Source organism: Chiloscyllium plagiosum, unplaced genomic scaffold (genome assembly GCF_037043375.1).
Source record: "Chiloscyllium plagiosum isolate Xiang-an unplaced genomic scaffold, Cpla_swu_hap1 HiC_scaffold_20, whole genome shotgun sequence".
NCBI classification, from domain to species: Eukaryota; Metazoa; Chordata; class Chondrichthyes; order Orectolobiformes; family Hemiscylliidae; genus Chiloscyllium; species Chiloscyllium plagiosum.
The window spans coordinates 15307064-15320751 of record NW_028270158.1 but is presented as its reverse complement, the minus strand read 5'-3'; the positions used below and the strand labels follow the sequence as shown (position 1 = coordinate 15320751).

The following is a 13688-nucleotide window of genomic DNA, read 5'->3' as shown; positions in this document are numbered from 1 at the left end:
CGTGTCTGCATGGGTTTCCTCTGGGTGCTCCGGTTTCCTCCCACAGTTCAAAGGTGTGCAGGTCAGGTGAATTGGCCATGCTAAATTGCCCGTAGTGTTAGGTAAGGGGTAAATGTAGGGGTATGGGTGGGTTGCGCTTCGGCGGGTCGGTGTGGACTTGTTGGGCTGAAGGGCCTGTTTCCACACTGTAATGTAATCTAATCTAATCTAAAAGGTAATCTAATCTAATTATTAGAGGACAGGAAGATGCTGTTGTTTAGCCCTTGTTGCTATTCTTCACCTCCCCTGTCCCCAAACTTTGGAACAGGTGAGACTTGAATCTGTGCTTTCAGGTCCAGAGATAGGGATATTACCATTGCATCTCAAATGCCCCCAACTCCTTTAGCTTTATAATAGACCTGAAATTTAAACATCTTATGTTCTTTCATTTTCTCCCCATTGAAATAACTTTTCATTTCTCACATATGCTTCCCATCTCTTTCTAGATACATTTGTTCCCCTTCTTACTCTATCTCCATTTCTCCTGAACCTTTCTAGTATTTTAGCAGGTGTCCCGCAGTGAAATGTCTACACTAAGAATTTGTCCCCTTCCAAAAAATCAATAGTTCACCATCCCTTGGTCCTACCAGGCGGCAGCTCTAGTGGTGCTGGTTTGTGGGGGAGAGGGCTGGGGTTGGGGGGTGGTGGGGGGTGGTGGGAGGGTGTTGTTCCTCAGCCTCTGGTTGGCTAGCAACTTTAGGCAGGCAGGGTCTTTTGTCCATATTTATTCAAGGCACCTGAGTGTCACAGGATAGGTCGGCATTTATTGCCCATCTCTAACTGTCCTCCTGACACCTGCTAGTTCTTGTACCATTCAGGCCCTGGACAGGCCATCACCAGGAGTCAAGGACCTGGTGCCTGTGGAGAGCTGACAGCTAATTAGAGGCCAACAGTGCTACTGGGGTTAATGCCATTGCCAGTGCTACAGCTGGGATCGAGGAGGGACTGGGCACCGGAGTGTAAAGGTAGGAAGCAGGTCCTAGCATGTGGGGGCACAGGGATTGGTTACAAGGGAAGGACATGCTTTCAGCAGAACAAACCCTCCCTGACGCTGACTCAGGCTCTCTATCTTTGAAGCAGGGACTACTCCCACTCACTGCAAGCCCAAGGACCCCATGCTCACAAGCTAATGTGTCATGGTTGACTCCTCAGAAATCTCTCATTTCTGGTCAGTCTGCACCCCATCCCAGCTCGTTTCCCCAGCCCCCATCGCCTCATCTTCACCATGGATATCCAATCCCTCTACATTTCCATCCACCATGACCAAGGCCTCCAAGCACTTCGTGTTTTCCTCTCCAGACGTCCCCAACAGTACCCTTCCACCGACACTCTCATTCGTTTGGCTGAACTGGTCCTCACCCTTAACAATTTCTCCTTTGAATCCTCCCACTTCCTCCAGACCAAAGGGGTAGCTATGGGCAAACGTATGGGCCCCAGCTATGCCTGTCTCTTTGTTGGCTACGTAGAACAGTTGATCTTCCGTAATTACACCGGCACCACTCCCCACCTCTTCCTCCGCTACATTGATGACTGCATTGGTGCCACCTTGTGCTCCCGCGAGGAGGTTGAGCAATTCACCAACTTCACCAACACATTCCACCCTGACCTTAAATTTACCTGGACCATCTCTGACACCTCCCTCCCCTTCCTGGACCTCTCCATCTCCATTAATCACGACCGACTTGACACTGACATTTTTTACAAACCCACCGACTCCCACAGCTACCTGGATTACACCTCTTCCCACCCTACCTCTTGCAAAAATGCCATCCCGTATTCCCAATTCCTCCGCCTCTGCCGTATCTGCTCCCAGGAGGACCAGTTCCACCATAGAACACACCAGATGGCCTCCTTCTTTAGAGACTGCAATTTCCCTTCCCACATGGTTAAAGATGGCCTCCAACGCATCTCGTCCACATCCCGCACCTCCGCCCTCAGACCCCACCCCTCCAACCGTAACAAGGACAGAACGCCCCGGTGCTCACCTTCCACCCTACAAACCTCCGCATAAACCAAATCATCCGCCGACATTTCCGCCACCTCCAAAAAGACCCCACCACCAGGGATATATTTCCCTCCCCACCCCTTTCCGCCTTCCGCAAAGACCGTTCCCTCCGTGACTACCTGGTCAGGTCCACGCCCCCCTACGACCCACCCTCCCATCCTGGCACTTGCCCCTGCCACCGCAGGAACTGTAAAACCTGTGCCCACACCTCCTCCCTCACCTCTATCCAAGGCCCTAAAGGAGCCTTCCACATCCATCAAAGTTTTACCTGCACATCCACTAATATCATTTATTGTATCCGTTGCTCCCGATGCGGTCTCCTCTACATTGGGGAGACTGGGCGCCTCCTAGCAGAGCGCTTTAGGGAACATCTCCGAGACAGCTAATCAACCAAACCGCCCCGTGGCCCAACATTTCAACTCCCCCTCCCACTCTGCCGAGGACATGGAGGTCCTGGGCCTCCTTCACCGCCACTCCCTCACCACCAGACGCCTGGAGGAAGAACGCCTCATCTTCTGCCTCGGAACACTTCAACCCCAGGGCATCAATGTGGACTTCAACAGCTTCCTCATTTCCCCTTCCCCCACCTCACCCTAGTTCTAAACTTCCAGCTCAGCACTATCCCCATGACTTGTCCGGACTTGTCCTACCTGCCTATCTCCTTTTCCACCTTTCCACTCCACCCTCTCCTCCCTGACCTATCACCTTCATCTCCTCCCCCACTCACCCATTGTACTCTATGCTACTCTCTCTCCACCCCCACCCTCCTCTAGCTTATCTCTCCACGCTTCAGGCTCTCTGCCTTTATTTCTGATGAAGGGCTTTTGCCCGAAACGTCGATTTTGCTGCTCGTCGGATGCTGCCTGAATTGCTGTGCTCTTCCAGCACCACTGATCCAGAATCAGCAGCAGAGGGATGAGTGTCTGAAATGGACATTATTTAATTGCCTTCCAAACACGGATTTGATTGGGATGGAGGCCAGCGAGTGGTGGGTTCCTGCCTTCCACATCACTGCCTGATTAAATGCCCCGACCACCAGATTTACTGCAGGGACAGGCACATGATTCCACCATCATTTCAGTTATTGTCTTTTTGATATCTGCATTACTTAACATTTTGCTTCCATCTTCATAAAAGCATGGAGTTTGGTGCAAGTCTTGATTATGCTTGATCTTTTCAAATCTTTTGAATACCTACATTATTGCTTTGCAAGATATTAAGCTTCAGATTAAATTACATGCCTTTTTTTTCAAAACCCTGGATCCATGTTGGACATGTTTATGTTCATAGTGTTGGTTTGGATTAAAACAGCATTGAGACAGCAGGTTATTTTGCATGGGCCCCACTATATTATATATAACAACGTTCGTCATAAGAACACACAAACAAGGTAATCAGCAGCAGTAAGAGGCCATTCAGTCCCTTGAGCCTAGACTATCAGTTAATAAGACTAGGCTCTGACTGGGGCTGTAAGTCCACGCTGATCTCCCCCTGATAACTCTGACTCCTTTCTCAGTCAAGAATTTGATAGCCTGTTTGTCTGGCATTGGCTGGAGAAGGGCAAAGGATAACCCGAGGCAGAGAGAATCAAATGTCTACAAGAATTCATCTGAACCCCCATTTTACAATCACCCTCTCTCCATCTTTCTCTGGGGAAGGGAATTCCAAACACTGAAGATCCTCATTAAGGGAAGAAATTCTCCTCATGTCCATCTCAAATAGAAGTCCAATTATTTTTAAACCAAATCCTCCAGTTCTAATCCCTCCCACCAGGGGAAATATCCAGTATCTACTCTGTCAAGTCCACTCAGGATCTTCTATGTTTCAATAAGTTCATCTCTCATACTTCTAGATTCCAGTGTATATAGGTGCAACCAGTTCAACCATTTCTTAAAAGATGTCCCCAACAACCTGCAAATCCTCAAAGCAGTTGTGTGAGCCTTCTCTGAACTGTTTCTAATGCACATAGCCTTCCTACTGTAATGGGTCAAGTCAGCACAAACAATTGATTAGTTGCATTTTCAATCAAAGAGGAGCCCATTCTCCAATGCAATATAACATTGGTCCTGTCAAAATCTATAATCAGCAACAGTACAGACCTGAGTAGTAAATGTGAACTCTTTTAGCTGTTTCCTTAGTTCACTCCAGTTTTCACTACTTGCTTTCCCATCAGTCTCTAGGCTGAAAAAAAAATTAAAAGCAGTACTTTAGGTCTTCGCATGTTAGTAATTTGGTGGTACAGAACTTAACTATCTGACACCTTTTGTCTTTCATCAGGACATTTTGCAAGAATACAAATTCAAAGGAATTTATACTGCATTAGAGGAGGGTGCTCATTGGTTGGCACATGTACTTTGAATAGTCAAGGTGTTTTTATGAAGAACTTAACCAGCAATTGTTTGACTCAGCAAAATTGGTGACACATGCGTAGTGTGTGCACATGTTCTTTCTGTCAGCAAAGGACAGGCCCTCATCAAAATGGGTGATATCCATTGTTGCTTCATTTCTCAAGGTTATGCCCTGACTAATCAAGAGTCAACCTGCCTGGAATGAAATGTAATAAAGACACGTTAAAATGTCTGCTTACTGTCAATCAGCATTCTTCTTGGCAATCAGAATTGACATGCCAACAAATCAGCACTCTCCTCTCTTGCAGTATAAATGATGGTGTTCACCTTGAGATTGTATTCTTGCAAAATGTCCAGAGTGCAAGATTAAAACTTCAACAAAATATCAACAATTTTTTGAGCAATACTCAAGCTTCTGCTCTGGGAGGAGAACTTTCTTGACTAGAAAAAAATCGAAATCCAATGTTGCTATCCTGCCTTTATTCCAATAACATCGCATTTTCCTCTGTTTTGAGTTTTGATCGACTCACCCTTTCAGTAAAACAATGATGTCTGCCTCAATTGCTCTCTGTTACTCTAAAAACTTCCCGAAAGAATGTTCTCCATTCTATCCTCACTTTCTGGTGACATTTTACTTTGACAATGTTTGCTTCTGATCCACTTGAGGGGAATTAGCCTTTCAGCAATTACCACTTCATAACCCTTCCATAATTTAAAAAAAAAATGCTCTTAATCCCTTGACCTTCTCTGATTCAATTAAAACATCCCAGTAGGTCATATCTCTGCATTCTCTGTTTCATTTTGGCTCTAGTGTCATTTCTCTGGTGGATGCCCAAGACTGTATGACGCACAATAACTGTGGTGAACCCTACAATTAGCAAATGGTATATATCAGTACTAGGCACAGTACCTGGCTTATCCTCTTGGAGAGGGGAAGGGGAAAGTAGAATGGGAAATCACTCATGTGCCACTATTCAGTAGCTAAGTGTAAGGTGGCATTACCCAAGACTACTGCATGGTCACAGTCTGTGTGGCAATGAATTACCGTACATTAAAAAAACCCCAAAGAACTGCGGATGCTGGAAATCAGAAACAAAAGCAGAAATTACTCAGAAAACTCAGCAGGTCTGGCAGCATCTGTGGACAGAAAGCAGTTGTTGTTAATACAATACCACTGTGTGGACAAAGAATGAGAGCAATACTCACAGCGAGGAAGATATGACTGGTGCACTCCGACCCAGTCTCACCTGCAAACGAAATACAAATTAAAACGGTGCAATTACACTGAAGGGATACATTGTCAGGTATTCCAATAAGCAAACAGATCTTAACTGTACAGACGATGCCCCCGCCTTAACATGCGCCCATCAACAAATCAGCCATTTTGAGTGCTATCCCATTTGTTTCCATTCAAAATGGCCACTGAATGACACAGTGATGCCTTTACAAACACTTCCTGTGATGCTGACAGTTCATTCAGCCACTCCTTTGTGACTAACTATTTCAAAATTATCAGCTGCCGATAGCTTATGGTGACTTTTAAACAAAATACCTGAGCTACCAATTGGAATACTCAACACCATTTTTATTTATACCACATTGAAACCCTGAATCCTGGCATCATCACAGCGATTCAGTCTGTCACATTCATGCCAGCTCCTCGCAAGTGTCACCCAGCTACTCACACCCTCTTGCCTTTTCCCTATAACCTCGCTCAACAGAGCGTTCAGCAGAATGGTGAAAATTTATAGCTCTCGGTTTAAACAGATTCTCTCCACGTCTCTCACCCTCTCTTGAAGCTCTTGGAGTTTTGCCTCGAGATGAGCTTTGTCCTCCCGAAGCCTGTTGAGCTCCTGGCTCTGTTTGGACAACAGCTCACTGTCAGTGATCACAAAGTTTATTTCAGACGGGCCGGGGTCCATATCCTTGCTGCCTGATGATAGAATCTGTTCCCGCTGCATTCTGTGCCAAGTAAAAACACACACTCCCTCACTGACATGTTACTCCTCAAATGTATCCCCACTGGCACCAGCATCATGGAATGTGATTCCTTCCATTGCTGAGCATCTTCCCCACCCCACGTTCTCATGGAATACCCATCAACACCCCCACCATTTTCAGGTAGGAAGACATGGGGAGACAAACTAACCATCCTGCCAGTGAAAGCAGACTGAAAGACTGGCCATGTGGTTCATAAACTGTGACCACTCCCCACCCAGGTGGGGCAATGAGGCAGATACGGTGGTGAACAATGGAGTAACAAATGAGATTGAAGATTTGCACACGGGTCCCTACCTCTCTGATTGGAGAAGGTAGTATTAGGGAATTATTTTGTTAATAAGAAGTCTAAGTTATGAATTTAATACACTGTGGCTTTTGCAAAATCACTCATGGCACATGTACTTATTTGAGGGTGATGCATTCCTCTTGCCCAAAGATAGAGGCAAAAAGCTATTCAGCAATTTCCCAAGGTAGAGGTGAGACCACATTCACTCTTGAGAGCATCAGTTGTTGTGATACATTGACAACCATTGCTCCCTGCTCAGAGTCTGGTAGGCTCCACTAAATTACACCTATTCTTTCACAAAGCCTTTGTAATATTGTGTGACATTGTAAAAAAAAGATCAAAATTAAATTGACTCTTGGCTCACATTAGATAAAAGTGTTGCGGCACATACTTTAGCTTCCATTTGCTTCGGTTCCCAACACCCAGGCCGACTAGATATCCTAAATTAATCCAGTCCCATTTGCCAGCATATGTCCTATATCCCTCTAAACCCTTACTATTCATATATCCATCCAGATGTCTTTTAAATGTTTTAATTGTGCCAGCCTTGCACCACTTCCTCTGGCAGCTCATCCCTTACATGCACCACCTTCTGCATGAAAATGTTGCCCCTTAGGTCCCTTTTACACCTTTCACCTCTCAATTTAAACCCATCTCCTCTTGTTGGACTCCACTACCCTGGAAAAAAAGACCTTGTCTATTCACCCTCTCCATGCCACTCATGATTTTATAAACCTCTTATAAAGCTTACCCTTCAGCCTCTGACATTCCAGGGTAAACAACCCCAGCCTATTCAGCCTCTTTTTTAAAATTCATTTGTGGGACTGGCTGGTCGGCATTGATAGCCCATCCCTAGTTGCCCTTGAGAAGGTTGTGGTAAGCTGCCTTCTTGAATCGCTGCAGTCCACTTGCTGTGGATTGACCCACAACACCAGTAGGGAGGGAATTCCAGGATGTTGACCCAACAACTGTGAAGGAACGGCAGAATATTTCCAAGTCAGTGTGGTCAGAGGCTTGGAGGGGAACTTGCAAGTGATGGTGTTCCCAAGTACCTGCTGCCCTTGTCCTTCTAAGTGGGAGTTGGAGTGGTCATGGGTTTGGAAGGGGCTGTCTAAGGATCTTTAAATTTGAATCTTGAATTTCTGCACTGCATCTTGTAGATAGTACACACTGCTGCTACTGGGCGCTGGTGGTGGAGGGATTGAAGGTTTGTGGATGCAGTGCCAGTCAAGTGGGTTTCTTTGTCCTTTATGGTGTCAAGCTGCTTGAGTGTTACTGAAGCTGAACCTATCCAGGCAAGTGGGGAGTATTCCATGACCTGTGATTTGTAGATGGTGGATAGACTTTGGGGTGGCAGGAGGTGAGTTACTCATCGCAGTATCCCTAATCTCTGACCTGTTGTTGTAGCCACTGTGCCTATGTGGTGAGTCCAGTTGAGTTTCTGGTTTATGGTAACCCCAAGGATGTTGACAGTGGGGGATTCAGTGATAGTAATACAATTGAATGTCAAGGAGCGGTGGTTAGAGTGTCTCATATTGATGATGGTCATTGTCTGGCATTTCTGTGGCACAAATGTTACTTGCCCAAGCCTGGATATTGTCCAAATCTTGTTGCATTTCAGCAAGGGCTGTTTCAGTATCTGAGGAATCGCGAATGGTGCTGAACATTGTGCAAACATCGGCGAACATCCTCCCTTCTGACCTGATGACAGAGGGAAGGTCATTGACGAAGTAGCTGAAGATTGTTGGGCCTAGGACACTACCCTGAGGGCTCCTGGAGAGTTGCCCTGGAGCTGATATGACTGATCCTCCATAACCACAAGCATCTTTCTTTGTTGGAAATGTGTTGCTGGAAAAGCGCAGCAGGTCAGGCAGCATCCAGGGAACAGGAGAATCGACGTTTCGGGCATAAGCCCTTCTTCAGGAATGGGGAAAGTTTGTCCAGCAGGCTAAGATAAAAGGTAGGGAGGAGGGACTTGGGAGAGGGGCATCGGAAATGTGATAGGTGGAAAGAGGTCAAGGTGAGGGTGATAGGTCAGACTGGGGTGGGGGCGGAGAGGTCGGGAAGAAGATCTCAGGTTAGGAAGGCGGTGCTGAATTTGATGGATTTGACTGAGACAGGGTGGGGGGAGGGGAAATGAGGAAACTGGTGAAATCCGAGTTCATCCCTTGTGGTTGGAGGGTTCCTAGCCGGAAGATGAGGCGTTCTTCCTCCAACCGTCGTTTTGTTGTGGTCTGACGATGGAGGAGTCCAAAGACCTGCATATCCTTGGTGGAGTGGGAGGGGGAATTGAAATGTTGAGCTACAGGGTGGTTGGGTTGGTTGGTCCGGGTGTCCCAGAGGTGTTCTCTGAAACGCTCCGCAAGTAGCCGGCATGTCTCCCCAATATAGAGGAGGCCACATCGGGTGCAGAGGATGCAATAGATGATATGTGTGGAGGTGCAGGTGAATCTGTGGCGTATGTGTGGAGGTGCAGGTGCATCTTTCTTTGTGCCAGGCATGGCTCTAACCAGAGTGTTTGCCCCTTGATACTCATTAGATTCCAATTTTGCCAGAGCTCCCTGATGCCACACTCGGTCAAATGCAGCCTTGATGTCAAAGGCTGTTACTCTCACCTCACCTCTGGAATTTAGCTCTTTTCTCCATATTTGAACCAAGGCTGTAATGAGATCTTTCTATTACTCAAACACTCCAATCCTGGCAACACCCTTGTAAATCTTTTCTGCACCCTTTCAAGTTTAATAACATCTTTCCAATAGCAGGGAAACCAGAAATGAACACAGTATTCTTCTTCAGAACTGAACAGTCATATTGGACTTGAAACATTTACTCTGTTTCTCTCTCCACAGATGCTGCCAGACCTGCTGAGTTTCTCCAGCAATTTCTGTTTTTGTGTCAGATGGGGTCAGTCTCTTTACGTTGCAAATCGATCAACTCATCTGGTCTCATTTTCACCATATATTTGATCTCCAAAATCTTAAAAGCACTTGAATTATACCAATCTAAGAGATTGCAAAACATTTTAAGAACATAAATAATGGGAGCAGGAGTAGGCCATTCAGGTCCTTGAGTCTGCTTTGTAAATCAGATCTTGCTGATCCAAATGTTTTGAGTCCCGTATGACTCTTTTTCAGAACTGAAGAGTTACATTAGACTCAAAACATTGACTCCATTTCTCTCTCTCTCTAGAGTTGTTGCCAGAGGTGCAGAGTTTCTCCAGCCATTTCTATGATTTTTTTCTACCTTTATATAGAACATAGAACAATACAGCACAGAACAGGCCCTTTGGCCCTCGATGTTGTGCCGACCTGTGAACTATTCTCAGCTCGTCCTCCTACACTACCCCAAAATCATCCATGTGCTTATTTAAGGGTTGTTTAAATCTCCCTAATGTGGCTGAATTGACTACATTAGCAGGTAGGGCATTCCACATCCTTACCACTCTCTGGTTAAAGAACCTGCCTCTGACATCTGTCTTAAATCTATCATCCCTCAATTTGTAGTTATGGGCCCTTGTACAAGCTGACATCATATCTTAGTGGGTTCACGTTTATCTACAAATCACTATTCCATCCCTTCTGAGCAACTTTTTAACATGGTTCCAAGACTCAGTCAACAGTCTGAGCTGTAGAGTTTATCTGAGCCTTTCACATAAAAGTAAAAAAAATGCTGGCAAATGGGACTAGATTAGGTGAGGATATCTGGTCGGCATGGATAGTTGGACCGAAGAATCTGCTTGCGTGCTGAAGATCTCTATGACTCTAAAAGGGAAACTCCACCATCTGGAATCAGGGTTATAATGGACTGGAATATTATTAATGTCTTGTCTTTACTCAGATGCTCAATGGTGACATGATTGCTTTGCTGAATACAATTGGAAAATAATCCCAACAGCAGCGATGACACATCAAACCTCTCTACGTTCATCAAGATGTTTTGAAGATGAGGGATTTCAAGGCTACGGGGTGTATTTTTATGGTGAGAGGAGAGAGATTTAAAAAAAGACATGAGGGGCTTTTCTTTACAGAGGTTCACGTGTGGAATGGACTTCGTGAGGAAGTGGTGGATGTGAGTACAGCTTAAAAGGCAGTTAGATAAATACATGAATAGGAAAAGTTTGGAGGGATATGGGCCAGGAGCAGGCTGGTGGGACTACTTTTGTTTGGGATTATGTTTGGTGTGGACTGGTTGGATCAAAGGGTCTGTATCTGTGCTGTGTGACTCTATGAAATAAATTGCTGCCAAACAGCACAAGGGATGAGGGCAAGATATATACAACAGCTTAATAGCTTACTAGAGCTGTGCATGGCAGAGGTGTTGGGGATGTGCCCACTACTGTGCCCACTTATCATTGCAATGTGGTGTGACAGAAGGAACGAGTCAGCAGAATGCCACACAATAGCGCACTATCTCAAAACTAATAAATTGAGCAACTGGTCACCGCACATCATATCCGTAATTTTTTCTCACGTTCTCAAATGCTAGCTGAGACTCAAAGCTGCAATACTGTATAACTGTGACGAGAATGACTTAGCGAGATGTTTCTTTAACCTGTACGCAATCAAAAGATGCTCGTGCTTCTTGACTATATTTTGCATCCGTTTCTTGTAGTTTCTAGCTGCTGTTGCCAATTGTTCTTCCCGTGATTTGTAGGCAGATCGAATGTCCTTTAGCATGCTGTCCACAAATCTCTTCAAGTAAGGCTGGTCAGCCGAGGGTTGTGTGTTGTCATTGCCAGATTTCACTGTGTTATCCACATATTCCTTACACAGAACAACACACCATTAGTGCACTTCTCAGCTATTTCTACAGGCACTTACATCTGCTTGAACATATGATTCGCTGCACTCTGAACTTTCAGAGCTTGCATTTAGCAATTTACTCACCGTAACGTCTTCAATGTAACGGACGAGCCGCATGCGATATTCCTCGTTCAGTTCTTTCAGATGGAGCTGCAGCTGAGAGTTCTCAGTTTCAACTTCCTTCAGGTGACTCTGCGAACCTAACAGCGCCTATACGGGATTCCAAAGTGGAATCATGTTAAGTGCGTGTGTCTGAATTTAGAAAGATTATTTTATTCAACAAGAACAATTTGCTTCACAATGAGAAAAATCTGAGTTTATTTCTTTGAAAGGTGAGAATAGATTCTGAAATATGAACATTTTATATATCTAAGTGTGCGTATTTATATGGAGAAGTATTTATAACAGAACAGTTCCTTATCAATTGCTAAACAAAAGAAGGGAATACTATCCAGCTATAATTTTTCAAAGGTAGTTGTTTTAATAAAAGACTATTATTGAGAATTGCATCTCAAAAAACTATCATTTGGGAGAGGCTTTTTGCAGCAAGAAATTGGTTGTTTGTGAACATAAGGAATATATAGAATGTTACAGTACGGACGGAGGATCTTCAGCCAAGCAAGGTTATACCTTATCCTGCTTTCTTTCTCACACGTACCTTTAGCCAGCCTCTAGCTCAGTTGGTTGGAGGGCTGGTCTGAGATATAGAGTGACGCCGACAGCATGGGTTCAATTTCTGCTCTGGCTAAGGTGACCATGACAATTCCTGACCTTTCCCCTCACCTCAAGGCATGATGACCCTCAGACAGAGTGAGTTGCCTCTCTCCAATGAGAGAGAAGCTCTATGGTCCTCTGGAACTACGGTGACTTAAAACACATCTACACTGATCCCCTCAGGCTCTCCTGTGGTAGTGGGTTCCACATTCTTTGCTCTCTGAGCAAAGAAATTCCAACTGAATGTCTTGCTTGTTTTCCTAGCAATTACATTGCTTTTAAAGGGAATTGGAATATTCACAAGTCGAAACATCTCCACAATTGTTATCTCATACAAGGAAATTATGGCCTCACCAGTAAACCCACATCCTGAGAACAAATTAAGAAAAAGCTTTTTAAGCTATACAAGTATCTAATAGAATAGTATTCATGTTAGTCCCAGGGTGTCAATGGGTTAGACAGTAACAGATAACACTACAATATAAACTAGAAATTGATGTTACTCATTCCAATTGAAAATGTTTGATAAATTGGATTGGTAACGATTGGAGCCAGAGTAAGGTGGATCTCATTGACTCTGAGATCCTTGATTGGGGTTGTTATCCTGGGCCAATCAGGGAGCCCTGGCTGACAGATATAAACAGGAGATTGAATTGCTCATGTCTAGTAGTTTGTTTTGTACTCTCCAGACAAACAAAATGCTCAGCCTGTAAAAATTTTTAAAAATTTTAAAAATTAAACAGGAGATTCAGAAGGTCTCCCCACTCTAGGGACTAGCTCTGAGATGGCAGGTCAAAGCCAATGCGCTATGCACATGTAAATAAAGAGTGACAGGATACTGGCTTCCATGCAGTTATTTCATGAATGTCACTATTTTCTATGTTCATTTGAGTTTGATAATATTTAATTTAGCATCCAAAAATGACCAGATATTTCCAAAAAAGGGTAACAAGGCAAGCTGATTGATCCAACTTTTTCCATCTACACATGATCAGAAAAGACAAATCTTACTACAGTTTTGAAGTGGGAGCAATACATATATGTAGCTAGTGCTGAAAAGGTTAATAGTGAGTGAAAAGGTACCAGGCAGTTAAGTAATAAGGGAAACAAGGGCAAATGGACCTTCTGACGACCGGAATCACATGCAGCAGACACCAGTATGAGATAAAGGTGCTGACAGAGTTCACAAAGAATAATGTGCTATAACCTCATGTTACCTGCATATTACAGATATCCTGTTACACAAGCTGAATTAATCAAGGTCATTGCTTTGCCTTTTAAATTGGCAAGTAAATGAACATGCACTATGATGTAATGGATGGTGCACAACAGAAGGGGGACAATATGAATTTAAAAAAGGAATATAAGACACTTTTTCAGACAGAGGGTGGTGTATGTATGAAGTAATGGAGGCTGGTACAATTACAACATTTAAAAGGCATCTGGATGGGTATATGAATAGGAAGGGTTTAGAGGGATATGGGCCAAGAGCT

The 13688-nt window shown here is 44.5% G+C and overlaps 1 protein-coding gene across 1 annotated transcript in view; it reads right to left on the bottom strand.

Annotated features, from left to right (window-relative positions):
• ccdc78 (coiled-coil domain containing 78) overlaps nt 1–13688 on the bottom strand; it is a 79148-nt gene that overhangs the window by 7905 nt on the left and 57555 nt on the right. The window contains exons 16-20 of the mRNA XM_043711977.2: nt 11566–11691; nt 11231–11442; nt 6180–6354; nt 5599–5639; nt 4144–4225 (exon numbers count right to left, since the gene is read on the bottom strand). Of these exons, the coding sequence (XP_043567912.2) occupies nt 4144–4225; nt 5599–5639; nt 6180–6354; nt 11231–11442; nt 11566–11691 (636 nt within the window). The remainder of the gene's footprint in view (nt 1–4143; nt 4226–5598; nt 5640–6179; nt 6355–11230; nt 11443–11565; nt 11692–13688) is intronic.